Source organism: Trachymyrmex cornetzi, unplaced genomic scaffold, assembly GCF_001594075.2.
Source record: "Trachymyrmex cornetzi isolate Tcor2-1 unplaced genomic scaffold, Tcor1.1 scaffold147, whole genome shotgun sequence".
NCBI classification, from domain to species: Eukaryota; Metazoa; Arthropoda; class Insecta; order Hymenoptera; family Formicidae; genus Trachymyrmex; species Trachymyrmex cornetzi.
The window spans coordinates 5,486,702-5,496,413 of record NW_017296059.1 but is presented as its reverse complement, the minus strand read 5'-3'; the positions used below and the strand labels follow the sequence as shown (position 1 = coordinate 5,496,413).

At 34.2% G+C, this 9,712-nt stretch overlaps 2 protein-coding genes across 2 annotated transcripts in view; one reads left to right on the top strand and one right to left on the bottom strand.

The window, feature by feature from the left end:
• The first annotated feature begins 239 nt into the window (after positions 1–239).
• LOC108757879 (probable ATP-dependent RNA helicase spindle-E) lies at positions 240–5,386 on the top strand. Its single transcript, XM_018502562.1, has 9 exons — positions 240–389; positions 755–991; positions 1,075–1,366; positions 1,446–1,903; positions 2,246–2,597; positions 2,699–2,865; positions 2,952–4,568; positions 4,703–5,049; positions 5,160–5,386. Exons 2-9 carry the CDS (start codon positions 776–778, stop codon positions 5,341–5,343), a joined length of 3,633 nt encoding a protein of 1,210 aa, XP_018358064.1. The 5' UTR covers positions 240–389; positions 755–775; the 3' UTR covers positions 5,344–5,386.
• Positions 5,387–6,289: 903 nt separating this feature from the next.
• Positions 6,290–9,712, bottom strand: part of LOC108757593 (uncharacterized) — an 11,837-nt gene continuing 8,414 nt past the window's right edge. The window contains exons 6-13 of the mRNA XM_018502053.1: positions 8,866–9,000; positions 8,506–8,719; positions 8,269–8,416; positions 7,823–7,934; positions 7,555–7,608; positions 7,286–7,447; positions 6,845–6,969; positions 6,290–6,641 (exon numbers count right to left, since the gene is read on the bottom strand). Of these exons, the coding sequence (XP_018357555.1) occupies positions 6,456–6,641; positions 6,845–6,969; positions 7,286–7,447; positions 7,555–7,608; positions 7,823–7,934; positions 8,269–8,416; positions 8,506–8,719; positions 8,866–9,000 (1,136 nt within the window). The 3' untranslated portion in view covers positions 6,290–6,455. The remainder of the gene's footprint in view (positions 6,642–6,844; positions 6,970–7,285; positions 7,448–7,554; positions 7,609–7,822; positions 7,935–8,268; positions 8,417–8,505; positions 8,720–8,865; positions 9,001–9,712) is intronic.

Genomic DNA, 9,712 nt, shown 5'->3' with positions numbered 1-9,712 from the left:
ATAAATTGTCAATTAAATTAGTCGAAGATCGATCGAAGTCGTTAACAAAATGCCATGCCAATCTGATCGAGGATCATTCAAAAATTTCAAACTCGAACAGAGAGAGAGAGAGAGAGAGAGAGAGGGGGGGGGGGGGGGGGGGGGGAGAGGGGGAGAGAGAGAGAGCGATGTTGCGATTCTCGAAATACCGAACATAATCCTCGATCCTTAATTCTTAATGACATGATGCTTGATGGTGATTTATTCTCCAAACGAGAACGATTTAAAAAAAAAACAAGGAGTAGAAGATACAATAATTGCGAATAAACTGCTGTTTATCACAACTATTGATTTATTTTGGGTGTGATTCATATTCATTTCTGTGATTATAGTCATCTCGTGCTTTTGAGGTTAGTTGTTAAATGTGACTCTTTTAACTTTGTTTTTATTACTCTTCAATTGTATTATATTACCATCATCTTATGAAAGATAAGATCTAGATTTCATAAAAGATGCAAAACTTTTTTCTTTTTTTATTAAAGAAACTAGTGTTCGTTTGTATTTATTTCTAAAATCGTTCTGTATCATAACAAGAAATAAATTAAAAGCTTAATAAACTGATATGGCTTGGGCATTTTTTGTTTCAGTACTACAAAAAAATCAAACTTTGCAAAATTCTTTAAAAATATATTATGACATAATTAATAGAGATTTATGTGAACATATATAGAGGCTTTGTAATTTGGTATGAATTTTGAATGATTTATTTAAACAGGTCAATATTTAGATCGCAACAATGAATAAAAATTTGGTGGACCGTATTCTGAATGTGTACAAATCAACTGAGCCTCTCAAATTAGATCTGCCAGTTCCTTCTATTAACCAACGCGTACATGAAGACATGATATTTGATAAAGGATCTTATTTTCCTAGTACTAGCCAATGTAGCAAGGAATCAGAAACAGAATACGTAAAGGAATATGTACATAAAGAGGAACAAGAATACATACAGGTAATTAGCATTAAGATATATATAATAATTTACCAGTCTACATTTTATTCATTTTACTCTGTTATTCTTGCCATTTCATGCAGATGAAAAACAACATGTTTTTCAAGACTGATGATATGGACAACATATCGGAGATATCTGAAGAAATAGCAGTTCGCAAGGAAGATACTATTCGACTTTACCAAACGTACAACTTTGCCTATCGACCCCAAATTAATTTAGCTGTTCTATCTATGAAAAACAAAATTGTGTCTATGATTGCAAGCAATTCTGTCGTCATCATTCGTGGTTCTACAGGTTGTGGGAAAACAACACAAGTGCCACAACTTATTCTTGATGCAGAATTTCAAAGGAAGCAGCACTGCAACATCATAGGTATTTTCAAATTTCTTTATTTATACTTAATTTTAATAATACTTTACCAATGTAATACAAGAACTTTTGTATTTCGTAGTAACACAGCCAAGGCGTATTGCTGCCATGAGTATTGCTAAACGGGTCAGTCAAGAAAGAGATTGGCCCGTTGGTACGCTTGTGGGATATCAAATGGGCTTAATCAAAAATGTAAACCGCGACACTCGCATAACTTATTGCACGACTGGCGTGCTTTTAAACAGGCTGACGAACAAGAAGCATATGATGGACTACACTCATATTATATTAGATGAAGTACACGAACGCGACGAAGATATGGATTTCCTTCTGTTGGTAGTGAGGAAATTATTACGTACAAATTCTACAATGGTTAAAGTTATACTGATGTCCGCGACAATCGACGTGGATAAATTTTCATCGTATTTTTCGACACCCGTGGAAGATCAACTTTTACCTGCTCCAATCATCGATATACCTAAAGGTGGTCCTTATGAAATTTCTATATATTATATAGACGAGCTGGAGAATTTGGGTGTAGTAAGTACATATTTTTTGTACGATTAAAGCATAATTAAGTCGTACGTTTCAGTTTAAAAAAAAACAAGTATGATCTTTATCTACTTTAAAGATGGAGAGAAAAGAAAACATTATATGTTAACAGGATTCTGTATTCTTAAAGTAGAGATTGCCATTGCTTTTCATTATTTCAAATGTTGTTTCACATTGAATAAATTTTTGCTAATATTTAAAAAATGTTTTAATAACTTAGAATAAGAATATTGCTAATAAATAATTTACTTCATTTTCTTTCTTTTTTTATTTTGATTAATGCAATTAATGGAGAAGCAATCATGGAAAATATATTGTCTTTTTATACAGATACCTGAAATATCCGAGCAACCAGCATTCATGGCCTCTATAGCGGAATTTGCCGCACGTGTTATAGAAATTTTCGACGGTATTGATAACAAAAATAATGTTCCAAATTATGAATTCGAAAGGGCCGCTGTGCTAGTATTTTTACCAGGATTTAGTGAAATCGAGGATTTACGTTCTATACTTCTATCAGAGAAACATGAGGGTACACAGTGGGATATAATTATTTTACATTCGTTGATCTCAACCGAGGAACAAGAAAATATATTTAAGAAACCACCGAAAAATCATCGGCGTATCATATTATCAACGAACATCGCTGAGAGTAGCATTACGGTACCCGATGTTAAATACGGTATGCTATATTCAATCAAGACTAAGTAATATTTGTTGGATTATTTTTAGTTCTGTGAGTCGAGATAGAACTACTAATAAAATTCTCACTTTTTTGTTCAGTGATTGATTTTTGCTTGACAAAACTTCTTGTCACCGAGCCTGGAACTAATTATCAATGTCTGCAACTTTGTTGGGCAAGCAAGTCAAATTGTCAGCAACGTGCTGGACGTACAGGCCGTGTAATGGATGGTAGAGTATACAGAATGGTATCAAGAGCATTTTACGAGGTGAATATAGTTTCACATCAAAATGTCACTTTCAATGTTTCGACTTTAATTCTTTGCAGAACCTATAAATCATTTGAATATTACAGAATGTGATGAACGACGAATCTGTTCCGGAAATGCTCAGGGCTCCACTTGCGAATGTCGTTCTTAAGACGAAATTGCTGGATATGGGTGAACCAAAAGCTCTCCTCGCTCTTTCACTAGATCCACCTAATCTTAGCAACATACGGAGCACTATATTGTTATTAAAGGAAGTTGGTGCGCTGCTTAATAGAGATACACAAGAATTTGATGGAGATATGACGCCTTTGGGTCTTGTAATGGCCAATCTTCCATTAGACGTGCACGTAACGAAGTTTGTTATTCTGGGTCATATTTTCGGCATCCTGTCGGACGCAATCATTATCGCGGCTAGCATGACTGTTAAGGATATATTCAATATCGGATTTCACGAATTAGAGACAACCTATCACGAAAAAATGCATTGGTCCGCTAAGTCCGATAGCGACAGCATAGCCTGCTTGAATGCTTTCAAAGTGTGGCAAAATGATAAGGCAAATCGTCGTATAAACAATCCTAATCAGGAAAGAGAATGGGCGCGACGAAAGAGTCTCCGCGTGAGATCGCTACGTGAGATCGATGCCTTTATAAGTGAGATAAAACATAAGCTGTACCAATTTGGCATAAAAGAGACGACGGGTCCTGAGAGAATCACTTGGGAAAGTCTCTTTATCGATCGATATTTTGTACTTAAATTTATAATCGCCGGTGCATTTTATCCCAATTATTTCGTCAAATTTCCATATAAAGTAAACGAACGCATACAAGATATAAAGAAGATGTTAGCTGATCGCGATCCGACAAATACAATCGTCCTACGAGGCTGGCCGATTAAACAGCCTGGGTCATTGTACTCTAAAAGATTCCAAGAGATCTTCGGACAGCATATGCTCATAGACCCCAAAGACTACGAGAACATAACCGTATCCTTCGACGGATCGAACCGTGTTTATATAGAATATGAGCAAAAGAATCGTGTAATGTCCAACTACACTTTCGTTCGGAATTCTGTTAAAATCAGGCAATGTCGGATCCCGATCCAGATAAACTTATTAAGCCAGATAGATGCTTGTCGCAAAGCCGAAGATCTTGGGCTTACAAAGGATTACGGAAGAATTCTGTTCGACCAACCTACCAAACCGAATGAACCACCAAGTAGACGATACATGTATGATAAAAAACCATATCCGGATTTACCGGAAAGTTACGAATATCAATCCAAGGTGACGTTGCAAGGTCCCTTTTCGCCGATAGAGGTTCAACTTGTTCATATGCTAACTAATGGACTAATAAAAAAAGTCATCATGGAAGCCACATCGGTCAACTCCGTTCTCCTTGATACTTGTCCGGAAAATCCAAATGGAATTTTTCTAGTGGCGCAAAACATCATTCGAGATTCCAAGAATTTGGGACACCTGACTCTACGGAACACAACCCTCTTGCCCACTACACCTGGCCTCACATCGCTAATTACCTTAATTTTTACACCGTATATGGAACTGCGACGTAGCCCTATGGGCACTTATTACATAGGCGCTCTGTGTGGACTGGGATACAATCGTACTACAGGGGAAAGCTTGTTTCCGGATCATGATGTGGAAATTATGTTTGACGTCGAAATTACGATGAATGATTTACGAATGGTACATTGTCTAAATTACATCGCACTATACGTTGTATGATATAATCAGATATATCTGAAATTTTCTTTTGTCTGTATTTATATAAGTATAAAAATTGAGGCAATTAACGTGAATCATAAAAATTCTGTTGGCAGATTAATAAGTTACGTCATTGGATGAATATTGCTATGCACTTCAATGCTAGATCTGAAATTGTAGACGAGGATGCTCATCACGATATGACTGTAAATTGCCAAAATCAAGTTAAAAATGCATTCAAAGATGTGATATACAAAACTCGTAACAAAATAGATCCAGTTCCAATCAGTAACTTCGGCAAATGGAACCGATATGATGAGACTCTGTTTCTCGTGCCTGCTCGGGAAACATCAAAGAAAAGTAACGTCTACAGTTTACACAAAGCATTAGAATTAAATGACAGAAATGACAAACTTGAAGAAATGATCAGGCACCTGTTAGAATTAGAGGCTTTAGCTCATCAGTAAGTGACATATCATTAGTAATGTATTCTGTTAAATTCGGATCATTCAAAATACGTTGTTCTTTAATGTTATTAATATAATATGAATATTGTACTTTTTCTGTGTACAGGGATCCGCGTGAGAAGAGTGTTGGACTCGTTATTTGCAAATTGTGTCTAACGGAAGTATACGGCATTATCAACCTTCGTGCACATCTGTGCTCGAAATATCATAAAAAGAAACAACAAATGATAGATACAACTTCTGAATTTGGAGAAAATCTGCAGAGTCTTATGGACAAACTGGCGTTATAATAATACATAAATTTAAATTATGGACAAATTGAGGCTATAATAATACATAAATTTGAATTTATGTTTAATTATTTCTTTTGTTATTTTGTAACGTTATTTTATTTTGTAACTTGTATTTTTTAAATTTATTGCAATCTCGTGTTTTTTTTTACTTACATGAAGTATTAAAGTAGGTTAGGTTTATCTTATAGACAAATGATAAGTACAATGTTGTTATTCATTATATAGGAATAATTCTAGGAACTTATTGTGAATATAAGATCATAAGAAGAAATTGTTTTTTTTACAGAATTTTTTTCTTTTTATACTAATTTCATAATTGAGTACATGCTATTTTTTTCACAATGACAAATTAATTTACTTATTAAGTTGAATTTTTTGTCATACAACCACAAGCTTTCTGTAAATGTTATTATACAATGTAATGTACAACATATGATGAATTACACATTTATATTACTTTGTCAAATATCCATGAAATTATACAAATTTTACAATTATCTAATTGGAATTACATTGTATGTTTTATATAATGATCTTCAAATTTCTGTGATTTGTGTAGGGTATCTCATACATATGCATTCTTATTTTTTATATTCATATTTGCATTTGATATACTTAATAGAAATTGTTATTTAATGATATAATAGGAAAAACGCAAAAGATCAATTATAACTTCTAATTGCAACATTTTCACAAAACAACGTCTTAAAGCTATTTTTACAAATATTTACTTGCAGTTGAAAATCCGAAATACTATTTTTTTATTTCGAGTTAATTATTAATTTTGTGTAATAGTATAATACAATTTTAAAAAGTAAAATTATATTAAAATATTTATATAAAATAATATTCATATATTTATATATTTATTGAAAATAACAAAAATTTTGATTAAAGAACAAAAAGTATATTTTATTCTTAATTTGACTTCATTCTTTATGTATTTTACACATATGACCTTCTTTGCATTTTATAAAATGTACACAAATGTTGACTTATCAATTCTTGTTTAATCATCAATTCTTGATCAGTGCAATTCATAGTTTTCAATATTTTATACCCTGCACAAGAAATAAAGATTAAAAAATCTGTCATTAAAACGTACGATCCTATATTTCTCGTTGAAGGTAGCGAGCACTAGGTTGTGTATATAGCAGCCTACCAGGTACGTTGGCAGCTGAACCACTCACATAAGTACCAGGAGATGGTGGCGGTGGTGGCGGGTATGAACTAGGTGGTGGTGGTTGAGGTGCTCGTACAGGATAACCAGAAGTAATCCCGCCAGTTTTCGCACCCTACATTAATTGACAAAAAATAGAAGTTCAGAGACACAAGTAAATATGTACAATAACATTTTTATAATAAATGTATTATTATAATATGGATGTACAAAATAGTTGCTGCCAAACTCGATCAAATTCATTTTCAATTTTGTTAATCAACTTTTTGCTTTGTAAAAAATGGTAAAAAGGATACAAAGAAATTGTTTAAATATAACCTGAGGCGGTTGTTGAATCGGGATAGCTCCACCGTGAACGGTAACGTGATTCGTTGGTCGCAAGTAAAACTTGTCTTCACCATAAGCACCCTTATGCTCCATCGAGTGTAAATTAGTTACGTATGCTACAAAGTATAACTTTCTTTTAGTAAAGTATAATTTTTTAGTAAATAAATTTTTTTAATTTTATTCATTTTTTATTCACTTTTATTTATTTTTTATTTCTGAATCGCAATATGCAATTATTATCGTTTAACTATTATCACATTTCTTTCTTGTTTAAAAAACTAGCTATATGAGTGTAATATTCTTTTTATTTGTAGCGGAATTTTTTCGATTTTCTTTCTTTTCTTCTCCTTATTCCTTTCACGAATTTATTAATTTAGGTCAGAATAAATATAATATTGAACTACTGTTGAGTGATAAGATAAATTTTATTACCAGTTTGATGTGTGGCTAATGGTGCTCTACCGCTCGAAAGATAAACTGGTTTAGCCGATTCCGAGGGTTCTCGAGATGGCTGTGACGCTGGTGCGGAATAACTGTAGACACTCTGGCCTGTGGGCGCCGAGTAAAAGTTCGATGCAGAGTACTGATTATTCTCTGTTGAGTGAGAAGAAAAATAATTAAGATGGAAGAATGAATAACCTGGAAAAGCAGTGAAAAACACTTATATTTTGTACTCAAGAAAGCAAAGAAGAGACACTCACTGTTCCAAAGAACTGCCCGAGCATCACCGGATCTTCTGGCAGCTTCCTCAGCTTCTACATAAGCACAAATACAAAGCACCAATGTTCAATGCCATTCACGACTTAAACACAGAATTTTCAGTAAAAAATTATAGTGTTATCACTTAAAGACTTAATTTATGTGGTATTTAAACTTATTTTTTTCTAAAATTTTGCTGATTATTGTTAACGAATGTAAATGAACACGTGTGATGTTCTTATAAAATATATATAATTTTATATTACTTACTAGGAGGAGGTGGATTATAACTTGGGATAGACGGTGGCGGTTTGTAGCCATACGCGCTGTGATATGATGCAGCTGGTGGCGGCGACGGAGTATGAGTCCTTTTCATAGTTCCCTGAAGACAAGAAATATTCAAATGCAAAATTTATTCTAAAGAAAATATATTTTTAAGAGTAAATTTTTAGAATATATATAGTAAGGTGCCATAAAGATTGGGATTAAACTTATACAATATAATGTGTTAATGAGGTTGAGAAACTGTTCACACATATGTTTAAAAATTTAGTCTTGACTTTTATGGACACTATAATCAATATATATTATATATAAAGGTTGTGCTCTGTTATTTACTGCTAATCTATAGTATGCATTAAACTATAGATTTTCAGTATTTTCCGTAAATAACAGAACACAGCCGAAGTATATACCGATGAGAAAGTTTCATTTACACTTTGTAACAGATGAGTTGGAGTACCAACAGCAACCTTGTAGAGAGGACTGCTGCTACGTGGTAACGGCAAAAACAGTTGTGGATGTACCACTCTTGGACCTGTTGCAGGATATCCTCCTACTGTTGTCGAAACTTCTGAACAAACGCTGAAAAAATAAGATAACTTTATCGTACAAATATATTTATTCATTAATTGTAATTCCTGGATGTCTCTTCAAACGTTGCAATTGTAAACCTGGTTTCTTTTATAAGTTGTCGTCTTCTGTCATCCTCGTTCAGAACCTTTTTCAATTGTAAAAACAACTGATGCTTCTCTGCTTTCAACTGTGACAGTTCGTTGTCCAAGTTCGAGATTTGTTCTCGTGTTTCACCTAATGTCATCACATCTTGCTTTTGCTGACGCTCTCTTTCCTTGCGTAAACGTTCTTCCTCAGCATCAGCTTCTTGTTCTGAGATACAATGGATAATTTTTACAAACGAGTTTGTTAGAAGGAATTCCATTTAGTTAAAAAGATTTAAAAATCAAAGTAAAATTCATAAATACATTCAACTTGTGTACGACAGTTCACTTTTAACAGGCCTTAATATTAAGCACCTTGTTTCTTTCGTTGTCGCTCTCTCAAAATATGAGTTTTTAGCGCCTGCCACATTTGCTCATTGCGTTGCGGTGGTCCGACTAGTATCGCTGGCATTTTTTTTATATTACCTGATAAGTTCTTTCCGATGCTATGTATTTATTACCAACAATCAGTTCGTTTGCATTCGCATGAGCAGCTAGGATAACTTCGAAAGTTTATCCTTTCGTCCGGGTCTGACAGATCTTTCAGTGGATCTTACAAAATACAAATCCTTTAAAGGTTATGACGCAACGCGTGCGCGCGCGATATACACTCACATTATGACCGATATTTCATATATCGTACGACAAGGCTTTTCATGCTTGTTGATTGGCTGTAGGACAGAGAGTTTCTCGGATCTCTCTGTTTTAAGCCTTGTGTCCACGATCTTAACGCCATTCTATATTGGTCGTATCGTAGACGTCGTAAGTCACAAGCTTGTTGCTTCAGCCAATCCGATGCTTCAATTTTAAAGTCGTATGATGCTTACGACGCTTCCGACGCTACGATACGACAAATGTAGAATAGCCTTTAGAATTCAGTCCGAGATCTCGGACAGAGAAAAAATTAACAAATCACATTTGAACAATTTGATCACATGACCATTGCGATTGGGCAATTCTTTCTTCATCCGAGATCTCGGACCGATTTCTAGCATCGTGGACACAAGGCTTTACAGCCAATCAACAGTCTTGAAAAGCTTTGCGTACGATATATGAAACATCGGGCTTATGCTGGATTCACACTGCATCCGATTTTCGTCGTACGACGCTCTGCAACCAATCAGAAAACAGGATTCCGATGATACAAAGCAAAATCCATCGG